Source organism: Scyliorhinus canicula, unplaced genomic scaffold (assembly GCF_902713615.1).
Source record: "Scyliorhinus canicula unplaced genomic scaffold, sScyCan1.1, whole genome shotgun sequence".
Lineage (NCBI taxonomy): Eukaryota > Metazoa > Chordata > Chondrichthyes > Carcharhiniformes > Scyliorhinidae > Scyliorhinus > Scyliorhinus canicula.
In genome coordinates, this window is record NW_024055493.1 from 225,387 (window position 1) to 250,882 (window position 25,496).

General features: G+C 45.8%; 1 protein-coding gene and 1 non-coding gene across 4 annotated transcripts; one reads left to right on the forward strand and one right to left on the reverse strand.

Moving 5' to 3' along the window:
* Positions 1-509: 509 nt before the first annotated feature.
* On the reverse strand, positions 510-600 carry trnar-ucu. The gene is given in 2 exon segments: positions 510-545; positions 564-600. It is a non-coding gene; the product is annotated as a tRNA-Arg (tRNA).
* Positions 601-4,001: 3,401 nt separating this feature from the next.
* On the forward strand, positions 4,002-17,968 carry LOC119960243. Of its 3 annotated transcripts, XR_005459348.1 has the most exons (4): positions 4,002-4,051; positions 14,314-14,479; positions 15,135-15,215; positions 17,331-17,968. XR_005459348.1 is itself a non-coding variant. In XM_038787997.1 (3 exons), exons 1-3 carry the CDS (start codon positions 8,730-8,732, stop codon positions 17,409-17,411), a joined length of 606 nt encoding a protein of 201 aa, XP_038643925.1. In that variant the 5' UTR covers positions 8,185-8,729; the 3' UTR covers positions 17,412-17,968. The 3 variants fall into 3 exon arrangements, 1 of the variants encoding a protein (XP_038643925.1); XM_038787997.1 differs by lacking the exons at positions 4,002-4,051; positions 14,314-14,479 and adding an exon at positions 8,185-9,173; XR_005459347.1 differs by lacking the exon at positions 4,002-4,051 and having other exon boundaries at positions 13,016-14,479.
* The last annotated feature ends 7,528 nt before the right edge of the window (positions 17,969-25,496 follow it).

Here is a 25,496-nt window from a genome sequence, read left to right on the forward strand (position 1 = left end):
TCGAGGTACAGTGAAAAATATTGTTCTACATTTCCAGACAGATTGCTCCATACATGAAAATACATAGGACATACAATAAATATACAATGTAAATACATAGACACAGACAGCGGGTGAAGCATATGGATTATAGTACTACTCAGAAAAGAACCAGTGTATCTTGTATTAACCAAATGTTTTAATTAAAAATGAGTGTATTAATTAGTTTGTAACATGATTAAATAAGTAGTGATCCTTAATTGAGTGACAATTAATGAAACTTTTTTTTTATTCATTGGACATTGGCGTCGCAGGCTGTGCCAGCATTTATCACCCATTCTTATCGATTCCAGGCTTGGGTCACTGTCTGTGCGGATTCTGCACTTTCTCCCCATGTCTGCATCCCCACGTAGACATGGGGAGAAGGTGTAATCTCCACACCGACAGCCACCCAAGGTTGAAATTGAACCTGAGTCTGAGTCCCTGGCACTGTGAGACAACAGTGGTAACCATTGTGCCATGCTAACAGTTGACTCTGGTGGGATTTGAACCCACAACCTTTGAATCCCTTACTTGCCATTAAGTAGAAGTCCAACACACTATCCATTGTGTTACAGAGTCATACATATCCTTTAATCCCTTTAGCCCCAAGAGCTGTATCGAACTCCTTCAAATTGTACAATGTTTTGTCCTCAATGACTTTCTGTGGTAATGAATTCCACAGGCTCTTCACTCTCTGGGTGAAAACATTTCTTCTCACCTCAGTCTTAAAAGTTTTACCCCATATCCCCAAGCTATGACCCCCTAGTTCTGGACTTCCCACCATTGGGAACATTCTTTATGAATCTACTCTGTTCATTCCTGTTAGAATTTTATACGTTTCTTTGAGATCTTCTCATTAAAAAAGAGATAGAGAAGCAGAATTCGGCCATTCAGCCCATCGAGTTTGCTCTGCCATTCGATCATGGCTGATATGTTTCTCATCCCCATTATCCTGCCTTCTCCCCATAACACCTGAGCCTCTTATTAATCAAGAACCAATATATCTCTGTCTTAAAAAGATTGACGGGCATGGCCTGGTGCCACATGGCCATCAATTAATTTCCTTTCCCCCAAGAGAAATCAAGGACTTGACACAGTGTGTTTGAGACAAAGCTGATTTATTTCACAAACAACAAGATATTAAAACACTAGCCCAGCTCAGTTACAGGGAATCGAAATAAACCCCAATTGTCAGATTGAAGATGGTTCAGTTCTGGGTGTGATTATCAGTGGCAGTAACAGCAGAATCAACACTTTTCAGATGAACAGAGGGTAAATATAAATTGGTTTGACAGTTCAGGAATCATCAGTGGCATCTTATGATATGGAGAAATTAGCTCAACCATTCTATGAACTAAAATTTAGTCTGGCCTGGTGTCACCAAGCTGACATCCAGTCTTTCTCTGACACATTATTCTTAATGACATAGCTGACAGGTTAAGAGTGAAAAAGTCAACTGTTAGCAGTAAGGGGGAAGAGGCAGGTTTGTAGATGTCCTACAGTGTTACAAACGGGCTCATTGGATCTTATTCTGTCCCATCTTACATTCAGCTGACAGTAAAATGACTAAAATACTGCAACATACAGGCATTTGGGGACAACGGTGAGATTGCTGCTCAGATTAGTTAAAGTCTCCATATTGTAAAATGGATCTAGAAGGACTGGAGAAGATGCAGGAAAAGATATTTGAATTATGCTTGGACTGGCAGGTTACACCCAGTGAGAAAGATTGGATACGGCGTAATATTTTCTCTGGAAAAGGGAATGAAGGATGACCTGATCCTGTAAGATTATGAACAGGTTTGATATGAAAGATAAGTGGAAGATGTTTCCAATGGATAAGAATAAATATGAGTTAGTGATTGATTAATCTAATGTGCAGTTCAGAGGGAGATCACTCACACGCTTCACGTGTGCAAAGGGATTTCCTCAGTTTTCCCACTGGTTAACACTCCAACTTTAAAAGCCCAGACAATTTGATCCAATTGCAGCAAATTGTTATGGACGAGGGGCAGTTTAACTGTTCTGTCCAGGAAGACAAAAATCACTGTTCACCTGAACCTGCTCAGACCCCAACCCGTTAACAACTCACTGTCCGTGTTTGGTCTGTTGTCAATCACACCCAGGACAGACTGTGGTGGAAGGGCCTGTGCTCTTTAGTTGCTGTATTAATTTATTTAATACATTTGTTCCCTTGGCCCAACGGTACCAATTGTAATCGGTTGGCAAAGCATAATTTCTGTCAACGATATCTATTCCAATGGCGGAATTAGTACCCAACATGAATTGTGGCCGAGAATGTGCTCTATCCACATTACAGAAGCTCCTCGCACATGCGCAGAGTCCGGCGGTGTCCGGCGCATGTGCAGTTCAGGTTGTCGCTGACGGTGCGAGGAGCGGGATAGAAACAATTGATCGACTTTCAGGATTGGAGCCGGTGGGTGGCCGGGGAGCAATAGAAGCTGCGGAGTGAGCCGGGAGGCTTCATAAATACCCTGTGGAGGCTTCAACTCCCGAGTAAAATGTTAACGGTCCCGTCTTAAACAGCACCGAATAGAGTGAGAGCTGAGTGGTGACAGGCCCGGGTTACCGGCCGCCATCTTTACAGAGTACAAGGTGCCACAGGGCGCATGCACTGCCAGTCTGGCCCGGATACCAACTCTCCCGGATTGACTGACTGGAGTCTCCAGGATTTTATTTCATTTGGAGTCACTGGCTGGACCAACATTTATTGCCCATCCCTAATTTCCCTGGAACTGAATGGCTTTCAAGACCATCTTGAAGGGCATCTAAAGAGTCAACCACATTGCTGTGGTTTGGAACCGTGTCGGCCAGACCAGGTAAGGATGGCAGATTTTAATTTCTGTTCATTCACGGGATGAGGGTGTCGCTGGCTGGGCCAGCATTCACTGCCCAGCCCTAACTGCCCTTGAACTGAGTGCGTCTCAGAGGGCATTTTAAGAGTCAACAAGCTGACTGTCACATGTACATAGAACATATAGTGCAGAAGGAGACCATTCGGCCCATCGAGTCTGCACCAACCCATTTAAGCCCTCACTTCCACCCTATCCCCGTAACACAAAACTCCCTCCTAACCGCTTTTGGTCACGAAGGGCAATTTGTCATGGCCAATTTTTTCATTCATTTTCATTTCATTTGAATCCACCTAACCTGCACGTGTTTGGTCTTTGGATGTCGGCCAGACCAGGAAAGGATGGAAGATTTCCTTCACTGAAGGACATGAGTGAACTAGATGGGTCTTTGCAACAACCAACAATGGTTTAAGGGTCTTCAGTAGACTTTAAATGAATTCAAATTTAACCTTCTGTCTTGGTGAGATTCGTGTCTGGGAAATCATTAGGACAGTAAAGAAGATTTTTATGTAATTTTCTTTGAACATTTCTCTTCAGTGGATATAAAAATATTGAAAATGGGATAAAGGTTGATTGGCTGAGAGTCAATCACTGTCCTGTAAGGTAATGAGTCATTTTGCTTCCCAATTGGCCGAGGAAGGCAGTGTGTCACAAGGATGGATGTGTTGACCGATTAATGGCTGGAGGATGGGGGCCGGTCATGTGATCAAACCTCCAGTAATACATTTTTTTTTTTTTAATTTAGATTAGCCAATTATTTTTTCTAATTAAGAGACAATTTAGCGTGGCCAATCTACCTACTCTGCACATTTTTGGGCTGTGGGGGCGAAACCCACGCAGACACGGGGAGAATGTGCAAACTCCATACGGACAGTGACCCAGAGCCGGGATCGAACCTGGGACCTCAGCGCCGTGAGGCGGTTGTGCTAACCACTAGGCCACCGTGCTGCCCTCCAGGAATACATTTAATCAAAGTTGGCGAGGAGAGAATGTTGTGAATTTCTATCCTAAACTGACAGTGAGATTTCTGTAAATTTACAGGATACTGGAAGTGGAGGTTTAACAGACGGGAAATGCAAACCAAACGTCACATCGCGATCTGACAGAGTCACTCGATTCATCAGAACCTGAATATCAGCAGCATCTGGGTGTGGAAGGTAAAAGGTTTGTCTGTTCTGTCTGTGAGGGAAGATTTCAGGTCTCAGTGTGACTGGAAAAGCCCCAAGATTCACAAACCCTGGTTAGACCAAACCTGGAGAACTGTGTTCAGTTCTGGGCAACAAACCTGAGGAAGGATAGAATGGCCTCGGAGGGAGTGTAGCACAGATTTACCTGAATGATATCTGAACCCTCCGGGGTTAAATTACAAAACTAGATTACACAAAAGAGTCAGAGACATGACACAGAGAATGGCATTCGGCCCATTGAATCCATGCTAGCTCTCTGGGGCAATCCAGTCTGTGCCATTCTCCTGCTCCCTGTATCCTCGCAGGTTTATTTCCCTCAGATGTCTGTCCAATTTCATTTTGAAATCAAATGATTCATTGTGTCTATTTTCAAACTCCCACAAAGGCAGCAAGTTTCAGGTCATTGCCGCTCGCTGTGTAAAAACATATATCTCATATCACCTCATATCTCCTGTACCTTTTACATACAAACTAGGAACAGGCCACTCGGCCCCTCGAGCCTACTCAGCATTCAATAAGATTGCGGCTGATCTTATTCTAACCTCAACTCCACATTCCTGCCTTCCCCTCATGACCTTTCACCCCCTTGCCCATCAAGAATCTATCCAGCTCTGCGTTAAAAATATTCAAGGACTCTGCTTCCACTGCCTTTTAAAGGCGCGAGTTCCAAAGTCTTACAACACTCAAGAGAATAAAAAATCCTCATCTCCATCTAAAATGGGCGACTTTTCACAGTAACTTCATTGGAGCCTACTTGTGACAATAAGCAATTATTATTATTATGACCCATTATTTTGCAAAACTGATGCCCTCTTCTAGATTCTCCCACAAGAGGAAACATCCTCTCCACATCCACCCTGTCAAGACCCCTCAGGGTCTTATATCGTTCAATCCAGGCTTTACCCAAAACTTTAAATCTGTGTCCCGGCTGCTTGTACGATCAGTGAATGGAAACAGAGTTTCTTTGTCCACCCGATGGAAATCTGGCATAATCCTGTGTGCCTGAATCAAATCTCCCCTCAACCTCCTTTGCTGGAACCATCCTGGTAAATCTCCTCTGCACCTTCTCCAAGAACCTTCCCATTCTTCCTGAAGAGTGGTGACCAGAGCTTTATAAAGATTCATAAAATAGAATTAGAACCATAGAATTCCTACAGTGCAGAAGGAGTCCATTCGGCCCATCGAGTGCACTGATTCTCTGAAAGGGCACCCTGCCTCGGCCCACACCCCTACCCTGTCCCTGTAACCCCATAGCCCCACCTAACCTGCACATCCCTGGACACTAAGGGGCAATTTATCAAGGCCAAGCCACCTAACTTTCCCTTCTTTGGACTGTTGGAGGAATCCTGAGCACCGGGTGGAAACCCACGCAGACATGGGGAGAAAGTGCAAACTCCACACAGACAGTCACCAAGGTCGGAATTGAACCCGGGTCCCTAGCGCTGTGAGGCAGCAGTGCTAATCACCGTGCCACCAGAAGCATAGTTTCTGTATCAATTTACTGTTTATGAAGCTGAAGATCGCATTTGCTTTGCCAACTACTCTATTAATATGTCTTGTAGACATACAAAATCCCTCTTCATCTCTTTCTCTCCTCCCAAAGAGGCCAGTTGGGTTTTTATGACAATCCAGCAGTTTTTTTTTAATAAACAATTTTATTGAGGTAGTGTTTGGCTTTATAAACAGTTACAGACATCATCAGAAAGAAAGGAAAAAAGGCAAAAATGTGCAAACATCCATGTACTTTCAATACTTCCATCGTAACATATTGCACAAGCCCGCTCCTCTCCCACCGGTTCTACCCGCCATATTTTCCCTCCTACTCTAATCTACCCCCACCCCCTGCTGACGCTCACTCTCCCGCAAAGAAGTCAATAAATGGTTGCCACCTCCGGGCAAACCCCTGCACAGACCCCCTCAAGGCGAACTTAATTTTCTCTATACCCAGGAAACTCGACATGTCCGCAAGCCACCACTCAGTCTTCGGGGGCTTTGGGTCCCTCCACGCCAATAGTATTAGTCGCCGGGCTATCAGGGAAGCAAAGGCCAAAACATCGGCCTCTTTCTCCCCCTGGACCCCTGGGTCCTCCGAAACCCCAAAAATTGCCACCCCTGGACTCATCACCACCCTTGTTTTTAGCACCTGGGACATGACCCCCACAAATCCCTCAGCTTAGGGCATGCCCAAAACATGTGCACGTGGTTCGCTGGTCCTCCCGCGCACCTAGCACATTTGTCCTCTGTCCCGAAGAATTTGCTCATCCGAGCCACCGTCATATGGGCCCGGTGAACGACCTTAAATTGAATCAGCCCGAGCTTAGCACATGTCGCTGTCGAATTTATCCTACTCAAGGCCTCTGCCCACAGCCCATCCTCCATTTCCCCGCCTAGTTCCTCGACAATCCAGCAGTTTTCATGGTCACTTTTTCTTTGATTCAGATTAGTTTCAGATTCCAGCATCCGCAGTAACTTGCATTTATCCAGCATTTTCTCTTTCACTTTTTCTTAGTGTTGGCCCCACAAATGGCCAGATTCATTCAGCTCAATTTCACAATCTGCCTTTGTGATTTTGTGGGTTCTGTCTCAATCCCTATTTTCTGTTTTCAATCAGTTTCACAGGGTGTTCGAAGGGGAGGCTTCAAAGTCCGGAAACTCAAACCAAGCATCAAATCAGGATCTGACAGAGTCCTCAATTTATCATATCCTGAATATCAGCGGATTTTGAACATGGAAGGAAAGAGCATCGTTCACAGTGGGGAGAAACCGTACACGTGTTGTGAGTGTGGACGAGGATTTGCTCGATCATCAGGCCTCACAAGCCACAAATGCAGTCACACTGAGGAAAAACCATGGAAATGTGCGGACTGTGCGAAAGGATTCAATTCCCCATCCAAGTTGGAAACACATCGACGCAGTCACACTGGGGAGAGACTATTCACCTGCTCCAAGTGCGGGAAGAGATTCACTCAGTTATCCACTCTGTCCACACACCAGCGAGTTCACACTGGGGAGAGACCATTCACCTGCTCAGAGTGTGGGAAGGGATTTTCTTTTTCAACCCACCTGCTGAGTCACCAGCGAATTCACACTGATGAGAGACCGTTTCAATGTCCAGACTGCGTGAAGTGCTATAAACGTTCTGGGGAACTGATTCGTCATCAACGTGTTCACACGGACGAGAGACCGTTTCGGTGCTCTCACTGCGGGAATAGGTTCAGACAATCATCTGACCTCACTGTACATTGGCGAAGTCACACTGGGGAGAGACCATTCACCTGCGCCAAGTGTGGGAAGAGATTCACTCGATCATCTGACCTGCAGAGGCACCAGCGAATTCACACTGGGGAGAGGCCATTCGCCTGCTCCAAGTGTGGGAAACGATTCACTCAGTCATCCGACCTGTTGAGTCACCAGCGAGTTCACACTGATGAAAGACCGTTTCAATGTCCAGACTGCGGGAAGTGCTATAAAAGTTGTAAGGAACTGATGTACCATAAACGTGTTCACACTGATGAGAGACTGTTTGGTGCTCTCACTGCGGGAATTGGTTCAGCCAATCATGTAACCTCACTGTACATCAACGAATTCACACTGGGGAGAGGCCATTCACCTGCTCCTGGTGTGGGAAGGGATTTACTGTGTCATCAGCCCTGCAGAAGCACCAGCGAATTCACACTGGAGAGAGACCGTTCACCTGCTCCCAGTGTGGAAAGGGTTTCGCCACTTCATCCCACCTGCTGACACACCAACAAGCCACAAGTAACGACTGTAATTGGGTTTTGCTGTTCCTCATATTCGGGACTGAACCATGTTCATTTGGGTCTCTTTCTGCTGATAACAAACTCCAGCCCATTTACAGTGGCTAATATTCTGGCTAAAAGTCAAATAAATTAGATTTGTGTTAAATACGCAGTGTTGAAACTTTTTAATATCTCTGACACAAATTAGTTCCTTTTGAAGTACTCTCGCTCTCCCCTGTCTCTTCCATCCTCACCTCCAACAAGAAGTGTGAGGAGCTTGTGGAGCTTCTTTGTGACTGAGATTGAGTAAATCCGATCAGCTGCCTCTGCTGCTTCCCTCCCTTCCACGAGCCCATCGGACCAAACTGTCTCTAAATTTCATCCTTTCCCGAGCCCTGAACCCACATCGTTCTCTAGTTTCTCTCCCATCTCCCCTCGTGCCCTCTCAGAGCTCATCTTGTCCATTATCGAGGGACAACAATACCTGACAGACAATTAAACAACATGAATCACAACACCAAGCTACTGGATCCATATACCCGAGACAGGAAGGAGCATTGGAGACGGACTGGAAGAACTTAAAGACTCCAGACACATTATCCAAAAACAACAAAGTACAACAGATAGAACCAAGGAAGTTTTGTCTGCTCCCTAAAACACCCAAACACATAGACTGTACCAGGGAAATACCCCCAGAGAGACCCATCAGATCAGACTGTGAGAGCAAAAGTCCAACAGAATCATAGAATTTACAGGCCTATCAAGCCTGCATGGCCCTTGGAAAGAGCAGCCTACTTAAGTCCATGCCTCCACCCTATCCCTGTAACCCAGTAACCCCACCTAACCTTTTTTTTGGACACTAAGGGGCAATTTAGCACAGCCAATCCACCAAACCTATACGTCTTTGGATGGTGGGAGAAAACTGGAACACAACGGATAGAACCCACGCAAACTCAGTGTGCAAACTACACTCGGAATTGAACACAGGTGCCAAATACAAAATGCTGCCAAGAGTCGATCCGGTTCTCCAAACATTCTCATTGGTCAACACCTCTCAGGCAGAAAATGAGGTTGTGGAAACCGCGCACACGTGGCCAATGGGAAGAACTCAAAATGATGCAGAGTCTCAGCCAATGATGGAGATCCAGGATCAGCCCCGCCCCTCATTCACTCCGATTGGTTGGACAACCAGACACTCCCACTCGTTCCTCCAGTCCCGCCCCCTCTTCCTTTTGGCCTGGAGCTGCGGTCAATCACTCCCCGGCATTGTGATCCGGAGCAAGCGCAGTGCGGCTGCTGGACATGGATTTCAGCCGTTATTTGTCCTGGAGAAGCGGAGTCAGCGTCAGGCGGTGGGTGGGAGGATTTGGAAACACTTTGTGGCTCCGCAAACCCTTCACCATCATTGTCAGCTCCCTGGTTCCCTCCCGGGAACAGGCCCAGGTTAACGGGCACCATCCTGCTTCACACACTGGAGGGTGGTTCACATCACAGGATGGGGGAGGGGGGATAATAAATAAGAGCTTACACTTTGCACTCAAATCAATGAGGACTCTGATCTCTGGCAAGGAAGGAAACCCTGGCAGGTGGGCGGGGAGGATTCACAAACACCCGCTGGAGGCCCCAAACCCCCAATTAGAACCTGCAGATCCCGGGTTTCCAGCTCTGAGGGTTGTTGGCTTCAGGTGCGGCCATCGTGGTGAAGGGACATAGTGTGGGCGGGGCTTCAGGGACCCAGTGACCAGGAGGAAAAATTATTGATTAATTGATTTTATTCTAACTTTGCACAGAGGGGCTTGAGAACTGACCCAACCAGAGGGGAGGGAGGGGGTAAACTGTAAGGAAAATAATTGTGAGGGTGGTGTGCATGGTTTGCAGGGCTGACCAACTCTCATGGTGAAAATTAAGGTGCAACCTGCACTGAAAGGCTGGCGTTCTACCAGAGTTGGGACCAGGCCACCTGGGGTAAGTATCTGTGTTTCTGGAACACAGAAACAGTAAGGGACATGATTCTGTGCATTGAGAAAGGTCCAATATATGTGACGGATAAAATCCAGGCAGCATGCAGCCTGGGACATAGAACACAAATACAATCGTATAAAATATGGGACTGTTAGTCACTGTGGGATTTGCATCCAGCCCCGGGAGGCAAGAGAGTGCATGGGATTAGGATTTACTGCTTTGCAGGTACAAATGTGGAAAATATGTTTAATGGAAAATAGAATTGTACATTCAGAATTTCTCTCCTCTATTTAAAGTTTTGTAAACTCCTTTTCCAGGGCATTAGAATGGTGGAGTTACGAACATCACAACATTATCTGACAGAGTCACTAACTCACCACGGCCTGAATATCATCAGTATTTGAATTTGGAAGGAGAAATGTTTGTGTGTTCTGTCTGTACGGCACCATTTAAAACATCTGTGACTAGAAAACCTTCAAGATACACACTGGAGTGAGAGGTTCCAGTACATGGACTGGACAAAGAGCTTCAATCAGTTAAACAGCCTGTAAAAAACATTACACGATTCGCAGAGGGAAAAAAGCGTAATTATGTTGTGTGTGTGGACAAAGCTTCAACTAATTGTCCAAATTGGAGAAATACAAGGAAACTGGCACCATGGAGAAATGGTGGACATGTGAGGAATGCGATAAAAGATTCAATTCTTCATCCCGGCTGGAAATCCATCGACGTGTTCACACTGGGGAAAGGCCGTTCATCTGTTCTGTGTGTGAGAGGAGATTCACTCAGTTATCTGCCCTTCGGTTACACCAGCGAGTTCACACTGAGAAGACGCCATTCAGCTGGAGAACCTGTGGAGAGAAATTCAAGTCCTTATCCATGTTCACTGAACACCAGCGAATTCACACGGGTCAGAAACATTCATTTGCTTTGTGTGTGGGGAAGGATTCACTCAGATATTCACCCTCCAGACGCACCACCAAATGCATTTGGAGGATCCATTCAGGTGCACCACCTGTAGAGAGGGTTTCAGTCAGTCAGCTGACCTCAGTGAGCACCAACGCACTCACACTGGGGAGAAACCGTTCACCTGCTCTGTGTGTGGGAAGGGATTCCCTTGGTCATCCCAACTGCTGACACATCAGTGGGATCACACTGGGGGAAGACGGTTCACCTGCTCCTTGTGTGGAGCAGGATTCACTCAGTCACAACAGCTGCTGAGACACCAGCGAGTTCACAAGTGAGTGCAGGGATTGGAATCGGCTGTTTGGCTGCTGCTAATCACGTCCAGGATTGATCGTCTGACAATATCCGGTTTGATTCTGCTGATGTTAACAATCCTTATAACTGGCTGCAGTTCAATATTCTGGAGATGTCACTAGTTTTCGGGGCTGCAATGTCCCTTTTTAAAAGTAAGAAGTCTTACAACACCAGGTTAAAGTCCAACAGGTTTGTTTCAAACACGAGCTTTCGGAGCGCAGCTCCTTCCTCAGGTGACTGTGCTCCGAAAGCTCGTGTTTGAAACAAACCTGTTGGACTTTAACCTGGTGTTGTAAGACTTCTTACTGTGCTCACCCCAATCCAACGCCGGCATCTCCACATCCTTTTTAAAAGCACCAGCTGTGATCTTACGCCTGAAATCAAGAACTCTCAGCAGGAACACTAATACTGAACTTGTACTTCAGTCCTAAATTGATCTTTGATGCAAATCAGTGTCTGGAAGGTTCCACTGATTAACATCTCCAATTAGAAAGTGCAGATTAATCCTTCCTGACAATTCTTAGTGACTTCTTCAGTGTTATGTCCATTAGGAAATTAAATTGTGAAGGAAGCAAAACAAAACGGTGAAATATTATACAAGCCCTGTGAAAACGTACATAAATACTGAACATCAACATTGTTACTGATGAAGTTTGGAAGTTGCTGAGTTGAATCATTTCTAACACAGCAGCAGAAACATTTGATAAAGGTGGATCCCACAACAAAGACTGGTTTGAGACCCACTCGGCAGAGGTGATATCCGTCATTAAGCAAAAAGCAAAGCCGACCTGATGTACATCATAAACCCAACAGCGAGAACACTGCATCATGTGAAAGTAGCCAAGACAGTCGTGTAAAAATCAGGATGACACTCTGCAGATAAACATTGGATCAGCCTGTGACAATGATTCCAGACTGCCTGTGACAATGGAAATCTCAGTATGATGAGATCAAGAGGGCACTTCATCCGACCATCACCAAAGTTCCACGGCTGAAATTGGAGCTGGTGACATTCTTACCAACAGAAGTAAACAGATATCCCGCTGGGTTGAACCCGACTGTTAGCTGAACTCCTGTGAGATGGACATTTCCCAGTCTCTGTTTGACTCTCCTGCAGCTTCCTGTCATGGTTGAGTTGAGTTGGACAAGGAACCCTCATCATTTGAGCTGGAAAAGGCCATTGTTTGCTGAGCAAACAAAAAGGCACCCGGCAAGGATGGAATTCCAGCTGAACTGCTCACACACAGAAAGTCCCATCGACTGTCACACCTTTCTGACCTCCTCCATCTCTGATGGATGACAGGAACCATTCCAAATGTGTGATGCAAACATCATCACAAGATACAAAAACAGCAGTGACAGAGGAAATTGCAACAACTGCAGGGACATCTCACTCCTTAGAGTCAGGGGAAGACCTTCACTTGGGTGATTGTTAAAAGATTCATCTCCTTAAAGACTGAGTGTATCCAGAAGCACAGTGCGGTTTCTGTGCTGACAGATCTACAGTGAACAATTGGAATTTAATCTAATTACTGAGTGAAAGTAAACCTTTCAGTGTGAGTCACAATTTACTGGTACAATTGGAAAAGGCACCAAAATGTTTGATTCCCTGAAGATAAACTTCGGCCTTACATAGAAACATAGAGAATAGAAGCAGGAGGAGGCAATTCGGCCCTACCAGCCTGTTCCACCATTCATTATGATCATGGCTGATCATTCAACTCAGTAACCTGTTCCCCGCATTCCCTCCACAGTCTTTGATCCCTTTTGCCCTGAGAGATATATCTAACTGCTTGTTGAAACCATGCAGTGTTTTATCCTCAACTACTTCCTGTGGTAACAAATTCCATTGGCTCACCTCTCTCTGGATGAAGAAATTTATCCTCATCTCTGTTCTAAATGGTCTGTCCCATATCCTCAGAATATGACGCATGATGCTGGACTCCCCCCCCCCCCCCCCAAATGAGGAACATCCTTCCCACATGTACCCTTTCCAGTACTGTTAGAATTTTATAGCTTTCCATGAGATTCCTCTCCTGACCTCAAGCGACATAATCCTAACTGGCTCAATCTCTCATCATACGTCAGTCCGTCAGCGCAGGAATCAGTCTGGTAAACCTTCACTGCATTCTCTCTATAGCAAGAACATCCTTCCTCACTCTGCGAGCAGGGTTGTGGAATTAATTGGATAGATCTTGCAAAGAGTCAGTACAGGTATAATGGGCTGAATGACTCTTATTGGTGCAGTTTTATTCTGTAAAACAGTGAATATTCAGAATCAGGGAGGGATGGAGAAGGAAAGAGAGAAGAACCTGTGACTGCGATTGAACCCAGTCAGAGTCAGCAACGTCGGAGGAGGAATAAGAGAGAGGAAAAAGTACAAAAGCTTTAAAAACTCTGCATGGTCGCACAGGAGAACTTTGAGAAATGGAGCATAGCAGATTACCAATTCACAATTTATGACATTTTTAGATTAATTTATCTCAAATGGTAACCAAGTTATATTGTATTAACTGTGATGTTGCAATGGTGTTGGTATTACCCAGCAACCCCCTTGATCTGAATGTGCTCTATTCACTGCACATGAGCCTAGTGCGCAGGCGCAGAGATCTTTGTGGAGCCTGCGCAGTGTTACTTTGCTCGGAGGTCTGCGAGAGCGGTTGTTTGGGCGGGTGAGTCGGTGGGGCGGAGGGAGGAATGAAGCCGGGAGTGGGGAGGGAGAGGAGGCTTCATAAACGCATGGTGAAGGCCCACGGCCGGAATAAAACCCTTCAGGTCCCGAGATTGCCCCTGAGGGCTTTTATCCGGATCAGGCCCAGTTCCACCGCCGCCATCTTCGTTCAGCGGGGAGCAGTGCGCATGCGCGCCTACCCTGGCATCTTTGATCAGAGAATCCCTGAAGTGCAGAATGAGGCCATTCGGCACATCAAGACTGCACCTTCCCTTCGAAAGACCCTTCCTCGGCCCACTCTTCACCCTATCCCCACCTGACCTGTGGAAGAAAACGAGCACCAGAGGAAACCCACACAGACTCGGGGAGAATGTGCAAACCTCACACAGTCACCCAAGGCCGGAATTGAACCCTGGTCGCTGGTGCTGTGAGGCAGCAGTGCAAACCACTCTGCCACCGTGCCGGGGTTCCAATGGCCAGGAGAGAAAATGTATGACTCATTGATTGAAAGGTCTGGTTTACAGCCACCCTCTTTCAAGGGGGAAAGGTGCTGCAGGGCACACCTTAATAATAAGCACATTTTTTATTGTCACAAGTAGGTGTACATTAACACTGCAATGAAGTTACTGTGAAAAGCCCCGAGCCGCCACACTCCAGAAGATTTGTAGACTGCAATTTTTCTCTGATTCCGGTGCTGCTGAATTCTTTCCAGCTGCAGCTCCAACAGCAGTGTTTAAATTTGAAAACAGTGAAATAGTTCCAGAGGTGAGTATTATTCGGCATTCATCTGTAATTTAGACTTATTAGTGTTGTGTTTTATTATCTGTGCTCTGGTTCCAGGGTTCTGGGGCAGGTTTGCTACCTTCACTGTGGATCTAATCCATGTTCACCCATTGCTCTGTTTCAGCTCTGCCCTCCCTCATCACCTCTCTGCCATTGTCTAATGTCTCCTGTCTCTAATAGTGGATTTATTTTAACCATGTTTGGTATTTTACTGTTATTTCTTCCAATGTGCCTGAATGAAGATTTAACTGCTGCCCATCGCTTGGCTATGTGCTGCTGATTTACCATCTTTATTTTCCCATGGTCAGGAATTGTTTTTCCAGCATCAGAGATCATTTTCCTTCTGCTCATCAGCTGATTTTAACCGTCAAATTCTGCTCCATATTTATTTCCTGCAATTGAAGATTTGAGATTACTATCAGACCAGCCATGATCTTACTAAATGGTGGAGCAGACTTGAGGGGCTGAATGGCGACTCCTGCTCCTTGTTCATATGTTTATTTATTCTGTCACCCGGAGATGTTAACTCTGTTTCTCTTGCCACAGTGACTTGCTGATATGATGAGTATTTTCAGTATTTGCTCTTTTTAGTTCAGAATTTCAGTAACCACAGTATTTTGCTCTTATTCTGTTACAGGCGTTTCTCACGGAACCGAGTCTGGAAGCAGAGATAGACCAATTAAGAACTGATTTGCATTGGGGAGGGTTGGTTGTGGAGGTTAGTCTCTGGCCTCCAATTACAGTCCTTTGTCGCAGAATCATTGAATGATTACAATATAGATGGAGGCCATTCAGCCCATCATACCCATGCTGCCTCATCCCATTCCCCTGTCCTTCACTTCCTTGCAGCATTTTTTCTTTCCAAGGTTTTGTCCAATTCCCATTGGTTTGTTGTGTCAGTTTGGCTGGAATGGAGATGCAGGAGAAGCTGCTGGGTTTAACCCTGAGGACTTTGTAACCCAGTATTGAGCAATCATTTCAGATGTGAAGTTGTCAAGGGAGGTACGGGGAACGGCACTAAGTCATCCACATTTGGAGAGCCGGTGCAGACACAATGGGCCTTCTGCACCCTAGCAATTCAGTGATTGAGTGATCGAGACTAGTTTGCTCTGAGGTCAGCAGACTTAAGGAACTGTCCCAAAAACACTCTCCCTGTGTGCGGGATGGTGTTGCAGTGGTTAGCACTGCTGTTGCATGGCACTGAGCACCCGGGTTTGATCTCAGCTCCGGCTCCCTGTCCGTGTGGAGTTTGCACATTTTCCCCGTGTCTGCATGGGTTTCACACCCACAACCCAAAGATGCGCAGGATTGGTCATGCTAAATTTTCCATTAATTGGAAAAAAATAATTGGGTACTCTAAATTTAAAAATCAAATGAGCTCATCTGCCTGTTTACCATTACCAATCTGATTAGCACAACCTGTATGTAGATTAAAATCACATGATTATTGCAGTACTTTTCTCACAAGCCATTGTTCCTCCCTGTATTCTCCGTCCTACAGTTCGGGGGGCCTAGAAACGACTCCCACAAGCGACTTCCTACGTTTATCATTTCTTATCAATATCCAACCTGATTGTGCATCTTGATATCCAGAACTAAGGTCAACTCTCTCTATTGTACTAATGACAGCACGGTAGCATTGTGGATAGCACAATCGCTTCACAGCTCCAGGGTCCCTGGTTCGATTCCGGCTTGGGTCACTGTCTGTGCGGAGTCTGCACATCCTCCCCGTGTGTGCGTGGGTTTCCTCCGGGTGCTCCGGTTTCCTCCCACAGTCCATAGATGTGCAGGTTAGGTGGATTGGCCACGCTAAATTGCCCTTAGTGTTGGGTGGGGTTACTGGGTTATGGGGATAGGGTGGAGGTGTTAACCTTGGGTAGGGTGCTCTTTCCGGGAGTTGGTGCAGACTCGATGGGCCGAATGGCCTCCTTCTGCACTGTAAATTCTATCTATCTAATTAACAGAGGTGTCCCTCCGCATATTCCCGGTTTCCTGTCCTTCTGAAACATCACGCACCCTTGAATATTCAGGTCGCAGCCTTTGCATCTTGCAGCCGTGTCTCTGTAATGACTATCAGATCACAGTACCTGGAGTACGGTGCACACTTTCAATCTCCTTCACTAAGGAGGGTGATTCTTGCATTGGGAGCAGTTCAGAGAAGGTTCACCGGGCTGATTCCTGGGATGAAGGTGTTGTGTTGTGAGGAAAGGTTGGGCCTGGACTCATTGGAGTTTAGAGGTGATCATATTGAAACATAAGATTCTGAGGTAACATGATGGGGAGATGAAGAGAGGATGTTTCCCCTCATGGAGGATTCAGGAGCGAGTGGGCAGATTGTCAAAATAAAGGGTCACCATTTCTGATGGAGATGAGGAGAAATGTCTTCCCTCAGAGTTGGGTTAGTCATTGCAATTCTCTTCCCCAGAGAACAGTGGAGGCTGCATCGTTAAATATACACAAGGCCCAGTTAGGTTTTTGATCAAAAAGGGAGTCTAGGGTTATGGTGACAGGAAGAAAATGAAGTTCAGGTCACAATCCAATCAGCCATGATCTTATTAAATAGAAAAGCAGGTTTGATGGGCTGAATGGCCTACTCTTATTTCTGAGGATATAAGATCTTTTGGTCGAGAACAGGAAACCTTGAGTGTCGATCTGTCGATCAGCAGGAATTAGCACCTTCTGGAGAATAGGGAGTGTGTACCTTAGATACAGCAGAGTGAGAATGGAGGGAGAGAGAGAGAGAGATAGTGTGTGTGTGACAGTAACTAGAATTGTCTGTTCTGAATTTCTGAGCTGTACTGACAGTGATGATATTTGTAAACTCCTTTAACAGGATATTCAAAGGGGAGGATTTGCAGCAAGAAATCTCAAACCAAACTTCACATCAAGATCTGACAGTCACTCGATTCGTTAGCACGGGGGAAACCATCGGCCATTTTACCATCAGTGTGACTGGAAAAGCACCGAGACTCCCGCACCAGGGGGAAACCGTAGGGATTGTGGGAAGGGATTCACTTCCCCATCTGAGCTGGAAACTCATCGACTCACTCACACAAGAGACCGTTCACCTGCTCTCAGTGTGGGAAAGGATTTACTGCTTCATCCAACCTGCTGACACACCAGTGAGGTCACACTGTTCACCTGCTCTGCGGGGGAAGGGAGTTACTACTTCATCCAGTCTACACAAACACCAGCAAGTTCACACTGGGGAGAGACTATATACCTGCTCGCTGCGTGGGAAAGGATTCGTCCATTCATTCATTCTGCTTACACACTGGCAACTTCACACTGAGATGCCGTTTATCTGCTCTGTGTGCGGGAAGGGATTCGGTGATTCATCCAAACTGCTCACACATTCACGAATTCACACTGGGGAGAGACCGTTCACCTGTTCTGACTGTGGGAAGGGATTCGCTCAGTTATGCAGCCTGCTGAGGCACCAGCGAATTCACACTCGGGAGATGCCGTTTATCTGCTCCGTGTGTGGGAAGGGATTCGGAGATTCATCCAACCTGCACACACACTCCCGAGTTCACACTGGGGAGAGGCCATACACCTGTTCTGACTGTGGGAAGGGATTCACTCAGTTGTCCAGCCTGCTGAGACACCAGCGAGTTCACTCTGGGGAGAGACCATTTACCTGCTCTGTGTGTCGGAAAGGATTTGGAGATCCATCCAGCCTGAGCAGACACCAGCGAATTCACACTGGGGAGAAGCCGTTTACTTGCTCCGTTTGTGGAAACAGATTTGTTGATTCAATCCACCTGCAGAGACACCAGCGGGTTCACACTGGGGAGAAGCCGTTCACCTGCTCAGTGTGTGGGAAAGGATTCACTCAGTTCACCAACCTGCAGACACACCAGCGAGTACACACTGGGGAGAGGCCGTTCACCTGCTCTGTGTGTGGGAAGAAATTTGTTAATTCATCCAACTTGTTAACACACCAGCGACTTCACACTGATGAGAAGCCGTTTATCTGCTCTGTCTGTGGGAAAGGATTCAGAAGTACAGCCCACCTGCAGAAACACCAGCGAGTTCACAAGTCATTACAGGGGTTAGATTCTGCTGTTGTTGCTGCTGTTAATCACATCCAGGACTGACCCACGTTCATTCTGACAGTGGGTGAAGTGGAAGGGTCGGGGGAGGTTTCTTTCTGTTGCACTGGCCAGTGTCCCAATTTTAATTTCTGTCGGCTGAATCTCTGAGCGAGGGCACATTTCCACTGAAATGATCCACAGAAGCAGATGAAATGCATTAATTTTATCCTGGACAGTTCTGATGAATGTAGGAAATTATTATACATATTCAATTTTATATATATTTCAGAAATATTTTTGAAAATCTACATTTACAGTATCACTGTACTCTGCGTCACCCAATATCTATGTCTATGCATTACATTGTGTATTTATCGTATGTCCTATGTTATTTCACGCATGGAACGATCTGCCTGGATTGTATGCAGAACAATACTTTTCACTATCTCTGCACGTGACAATAAATCTAACATACAGGCAGATGGTATGTCTCAAAAGATGCAATTAAAATGTTGTAAAAATGGGATCATCATTGAATCTAACCATGTAATTGTTTTCCAAAATTGGGCGAATGAAATCTAGTTTATAGAAAGGTTCACTGGGGTTTAAGATAATTGAGGAGTTGTGTTTAGCCTTATTAAAATGGCAATAAGACAGTTAGTGGGGTAGCGAAATGTAACTAATGAGTCAAAGACAGAAACCTGAAAGGTGTCTCACTTTTACTAAAAGCAACTCTACACAGAGGACAGCAATGATCCCTGTGTTTGCTAACTTTATTTCCAAGTGGCTTTTGACCAGTAATGGGCTTTGGAGAATAAGAAGGTCTCAGGTAGTAATTAAGAATAGTTTAACTGTTAATTGCAGCTATTCTCTGTGATGTCAGTGTAGTTGGTATTGTGTTAATAATAAAATTTGTTTTAATATAAAAGATCACTGTTAGTGGAATCAGTCCTGGGGTGAAGTATCCTTTCCTCACAGTTTTATAAATTGAAAAACATTGGGGTCTCGTCTGGATTTCTAATATAAATTGGCGTCCGGTTCGGTATCCGCTACACAGTAAATAAATGATGCAAAGGGTGAACTGTGAGGAGGATACAGAGATGTTTCAGCAGGATTTGGACAGGCTGAGTGGGTATATACATGGCAGGTGCAGTATAATGTGGATAAATGTGAGGTTTCAGCTTTGGTCGCAAAAACAGGAAAGCAAATTATTTGTTGAATGGGTGTAAATTGGGAGAGGCGGATACTCAGCGAGACTTTGGTGTCCTTGTGTATCAAACGCTGAAAGTAAGTGCTCAGGAACAGCAGTAAAGAAAGCAAATGGTATGTTGGCCTTCATAGCGAGAGGATTTGAGGATAGGAATAGGGATGTTTTACTGTGATTGCACAGGGCATTGGTTCGGCAAAACCTGATGTATTGTGTGCAGATTTGGTGTCCTTATCTGAGGAAGGAGGTTCTTGCTATGGAGGGAGTGCAGCAAAGGTTTACTAGGCTGATTCCTGGGATGATGGGCCTATGTCGATTAGGATTATATTTATTGGAGTTTAGAAGAGGGAGAGGGGATCTCATCGAAACTTACAGAATTCTAACAGGATTGGACAGGGGAGATTCAGAAAGAATGTTCCCGATGGTGGTGGAGTCCAGAACTAGGGGTCACAGTTTGGGGATAAGGGGTGAACCTTTTAGAACCGAGGTGAGGGGAAATTTCTTCACCAGAGAGTAGTTAATCTGTGGAATTCACTCCCAAGAAAAGTAGTTGAGGCCAAAACGCTGTTTAATTTCACGAAGGAATTAGATTTAGCTACCGGGGGGGTGGGGGGTGGTGGAGGCAGGATCGGGGTATTGAATTTGATGATTAGCCATGATCATAATGAATGGTGGAGCAGGCTCGAAGGGCCGAATGGCCTCCTCCTATTTTCTGTGTATATTTGAAGTAAATAGTCTTTTTCTTACCACTACAGGTGTCTTGTCTTTCATCTGTCCTCATTCCGGAGGTTAGCCGCACTCTGAACAATCTTTCTCCACTGACATTTAATTTGTTAATTTAATTAATATCTATTTGAATTTGGTGGACTTTTCGTTGTTAGATTGATGCCCTTAAGGGAAAGTGAGTGAGAGGGGTTGACAGGCTCTTTAACAGAAAGCCAGTCCCTCTAAGGCCATTGGCAAAGGAGCCAGAGAGGGAGAAGAGATTTCATTTTTCACAGCGAGTTGTTCTGATCTGCCTGAAAGCAGATTCAATAGTATCTTTCCAAAGCGTAAGTACTTGAAAGGGAAGAATTTGCAGGACTGTGGGGGAAGAGCTGAGCAGGTGGATGAATCGGAGTCCTTTCAGAGACATAACAGGGGAATGATGGACCAAATGGACTCCTCCTGCAGCCTGTGAATCTGAGCCTCTTTTTGTGCAGGTTAAAAGGGACAAATTTCATTTCAGCCCCTTCCCTGTTTATGTATTTAAAGAGAAGATATAACAATGTTTTCCTCGGTATATTTTAAACATTGAAGTCTTGCACGGCCAAATATAGTCAACAACCTTCCTGTAGCTCTCTCTGGACACAGCAAGAAAGCGTTTGACTGCTTAACAATAGCAGGTTCCACTGAATATGATCTAACCACAACAACAAAAACAACATCCATTTGTATAGCACCTTTAAACTTCCCCAAGATCTTTACAAATGTGAATACCAAAGAGAATTTGACACTGAACCACAGAGGCAGGTTTAAAACAGAGTCGTTAATTTAATGGCAGTTAATGCAGGTCAGGGAGAGCTGGGGATGATCGGTGAATGGGACTCAGTGAGAGTTGAGACAGGGACAGCAGAGTTTCTCTATTAAAGAAAACTGGGACAGTTCTGTACATTTCCCATCATACTTTATGGCTAAAGTCCAGCTGACATCACAGCATTCCATTGGGATTGTGGAATCTACTGATGTCATCACATTCTATTGTGATGTCATAAAATGACATCAGCCTTTTTGTGATTCCATAATCAGCTGACACCAGACTGGGCGTGTGGGATTAGCTGATGACTGCACATTCCTCAATCATGCACAGTGAGCAGAAATAATTTATTTTTAAAATTTATACATAGAATTTGTGCTACATGTATATAAGGGGAGTTTAGCAAGTGAACAGTTAAGCTCTGAGTGGGAGATGGAGCGGAAGGAAGTCTGAGCAGCTGGGAAAAGAAGAACAAAAAGGTTGATTGGATCTTCATACTGGATTCCCCCAGAGGTGGCGAATCCGGCAGTAATGTGAATTGCGCTTTCACGTATCTGATCGTCAGTCCAGAAGTAAAACACTCGAACACGTCAGTAACGAATATTCGTTTATTTACGGCCGGGCCAAATCTCTAAGCAGTCGGGTAACTACCTTCGAGAAGTGCCAAAATCCCAGAATAAGGACTGTATTTTTATACATTTTACAGCTTAGGGGTGGTCCCCTTAAATTCCTAGATACACCTATGATTTGGCAAGGATCCAGAACATGTACATATATGGAATTATTCTTCGAGGTCGGGAGGTTATTTTTGACATAATCATTAGCACAAGTCACTATTAATATTAATACAAAGGTTTTTGTATCCCATGGCCATCTGGCTTATCTCATTCCAAAGCCCATTCCTCTTTCATCTCAATGTTTATTTGTTTCAACTGGTCAAACGAGCTTAAGTGCGTTATCTCTGCAATAAAGTAAGCTTCCCATTCATTCCATTCTTTGACTTTTTGACCTCTCTGCTTTCACAGATGCGGGTCAGAACATTAAATAGTACCAAAGCCACACTCCCTTTATTTCATCCCTTGACCTGTTGACCTCTCTTTCACAGAGCTTTTCAGAACTGTTATATTAACCCTATCAGCGAAGTTCCAAATGAAATCCACTTCTACATTCCCCCCTTTGATCATTCCTTGATCACATAACACTCAGGATACTTTAGATGGAAATGAGAGCGAGGCGGAGGTACTCCTCCTCTACTAGGCTCCGGCAGGATGCCACTTCCTCATATAGGTCAGGGGTAGGTGGAACCAGTTTTTCTTTTTCGTCTAGGGCGGATCTCTGAAGCATCTGTGGTAATGCAGTGGCACCCAAACGGTTGCATAGGCATTTCACACCTGTAGCTATGATACAGAGCAACAAACAGATGGTAACGAAGATAATGAGCCCATGGAATAGGTAAGTGGCCCAAGAATTGGACCACATCCAGCTCCACCAGTCAGCCTGACCGGCGAGTCGCAAGCGCTGTACTCCATCTCTGATATGGGTTACCAGACGCGTGATATTCTCTGAACTGTCTGGAATGTAAGTGCAACATTCGGTCCCTATGATAGCACAGGTCCCCCCTTCTTTGGCTAGTAAATAATCCAGGGCCATGCGATTCTGTAGGGCTACCGTTCGTACGGCTACCAACTCTGCACTGAGTTCACTAAATCCCTCCGCGGTGTCATTTGCAACCTGTTCCAATAGGTCGCGGAGGAGCGCGTACTTCTTGAGGGACCAGATGGCGCCTATTTGGGGCCATAAGAGGGAAGTCACCACCTCCCACGGTGGTACTGACCTCTGGGCTCGAAAGTGGGGATGATGTTCGAGCTGGGCATAGTGTGTAGTACCCGGAACAACGAAACCCAAGTAGCACGACCCTGCCCAGTCAGTGGGGAGCCAGGGGTAAGCCTTATGGCCACAAATGAAGTAGGTGCCATTATAGGAGGTGAGGCTAGTTACCATCGAGGAGGTCCATATTTGGGTCCAATCAGGGCCCCCTGTGTGGTTAATAATGTTACTGATGATGGCGTGGCCTTTCCAGTCAGTAAGACCAAAAGTGTACTTACATGAACTGGTTCCTAACACATATGTTCCAGGAGTTCGTACTTCCCGGAGTAAGCAGACCGTTCCGGTCTGGGGGTTCTGGATATTGAAGAACGGGGGTGTGCGATCTGCTGAGTAAGATGGCTGTCGCCAACCAAAAAAATCCCGCAAAGGGTAGCCGGCACTCAGCCATTCTTGGGCTGCTTCCCTGTGGTTTACAGAGGAGGACCTGGAGGCCCTGGTTGGTAAGGCAGAGTGACTAGTTACTGTCCTGTTCTGGAATATAACCCATTCAGCCGTCTGTTCGATCGAGAAAGGAACAGATATCAAGGGAACGCCTCCATGGGCATGGGTCAGGACCTGTGTACATACCCAGCAAGAGGAGACACCCACTTTCTTAGCATAGACATAGGACATAAACAGAAAAGAATTTGCCGTTACATGGTGCGTTGCCCACTTCCTTCTGGAAGGCGAGTAGGGGTGAGTAGCCCTTGATGGTAAAATTTGTACCCTGTCCGTATCAATGCACCGGTGGTTCCACCTGCATGTGCGGCGATCGTACATTAGAACCATGTACGTAATCAGGAATCGGCGCTTCTGGTCGTCGGGAGGACCGGTGGTTGGGCAGGTTTTGATAGCGGTGGTGATCCATCGGAGATCTGTCGTTGTTCCACATCGTGGGGTCCCTTCTCGGCACAGGGGTGGACGTCGGCTTCCATACGGGCATCTCCTTCTTCCGGATGCAGCGAGAGAGAGCAGGGTGGCGAGTATTGTGACGGTGAAGAGGGGCCTCATCCTGGTACTCGTGTTCCTAGGACTTAAAGGAAAAGTTTAGAACATCATGGATACTTAATTAACTTACAATGGTGCATATGTACCCATGCGTTCCGGCCCTCCACTTTTACTGCAGTGGGGGTAGTGAGTAGAACCTGTAGGGGACCCTCCCATCGAGGTTCCAAACCTTTACGTGTCCAATTTCGAATTAGGACATAATCCCCAGGGTTGATGGAGACGTCATGAGTAATGGATGGGACTTCTTCCTGGGTGGCACGAACTCGGGAGTGTAATCCTTTCAAAATTCTAGTTAGTGTTAATATATAATTATGATGTGGAGATGCCGGCGTTGGACTGGGGTGAGCACAGTAAGAAGTCTTACAACACCAGGTTAAAGTCCAACAGGTTTGTTTCAAACACGAGCTTTCGGAGCACGGCTCCTTCTTCAGGTGAAGAAGGAGCCGTGCTCCGAAAGCTCGTGTTTGAAACAAACCTGTTGGACTTTAACCTGGTGTTGTAAGACTTCTTACAATATATAATTAGCCATCTCGGTAGTCATGTAATGGAATTGAACATTCCGTGGAACACTGCTGTCCCAAGGCGTTCGAAAGGGTCTGCCATATAGTATTTCCGCTGGGCTTAGGCGAGTTTTTCCTGTGGGGGTGGCACGTAGCTGGAAGAGTGCTAAAGGCAGGAGTTTGAGCCAAGTGGCCCCAGTGTCTGCTTGTAGTTTAGCGAGTTTAGTCTTTAGAGTCTGATTAGCCCTTTCCACCACTCCAGCGGCTTGTGGTCTGTAGGCACAATGAAACTGTTGCTTTATTCCTAGCAGAGCACAGAATTCCTTATTGTTTTGACCTATGAAGTGGGGACCATTGTCAGAGCTCAGCCGGGCTGGAATTCCAAATCGCGGAACAATTTCTCGCATTAACACCTTAACTACTGTCGAGGCCTTGTTATCCGTAGTCGGGTAGGCCTCGATCCATTTGCTAAAAGTGTCCACAATGACTAACACATATTTATAGCATTGACATCTTTCCAACTCAATGTAATCCATTTGTAGGGTCTCAAATGGACCCTCAGGTAAGGGGGTTGTGCCAGGATCACAGGGGACGGCCTTACCGGGGTTGTGCTGTTGACAGATTAGGCACCGACTGCTAATTTGTTGGGCCATTTCTTGCAGTCGTGGGTGCCACCAGCTTTTTAACAATATGTCCCCTGTGGCACGAGCTCCACAGTGAGTTGCAAAGTGTACACATTCGGTCACCCAGGCTGCTAATGCATCGGTCATACATGTTTGTCCTACCGGGGTGACCCACAGCTTATTTTCGATATCATATATACATCCTAAGTTTTTCCACATATTTACAGCAGTTGCAGGAGCGT

Bases quoted from the DNA above. Each gene is read 5' to 3' on its own strand.
- LOC119960243 (XM_038787997.1), top strand. From the start codon at position 8,730: ATGGTGGGAGAAAACTGGAACACAACGGATAGAACCCACGCAAACTCA. The intron at 9,174-15,134 runs GTGGGTGGGAGG...ATTCTGTTACAG, and splicing joins AGCGGAGTCAGCGTCAGGCG to GCGTTTCTCACGGAACCGAG. The intron at 15,216-17,330 runs GTTAGTCTCTGG...CTCCTTTAACAG, and splicing joins GGGGAGGGTTGGTTGTGGAG to GATATTCAAAGGGGAGGATT.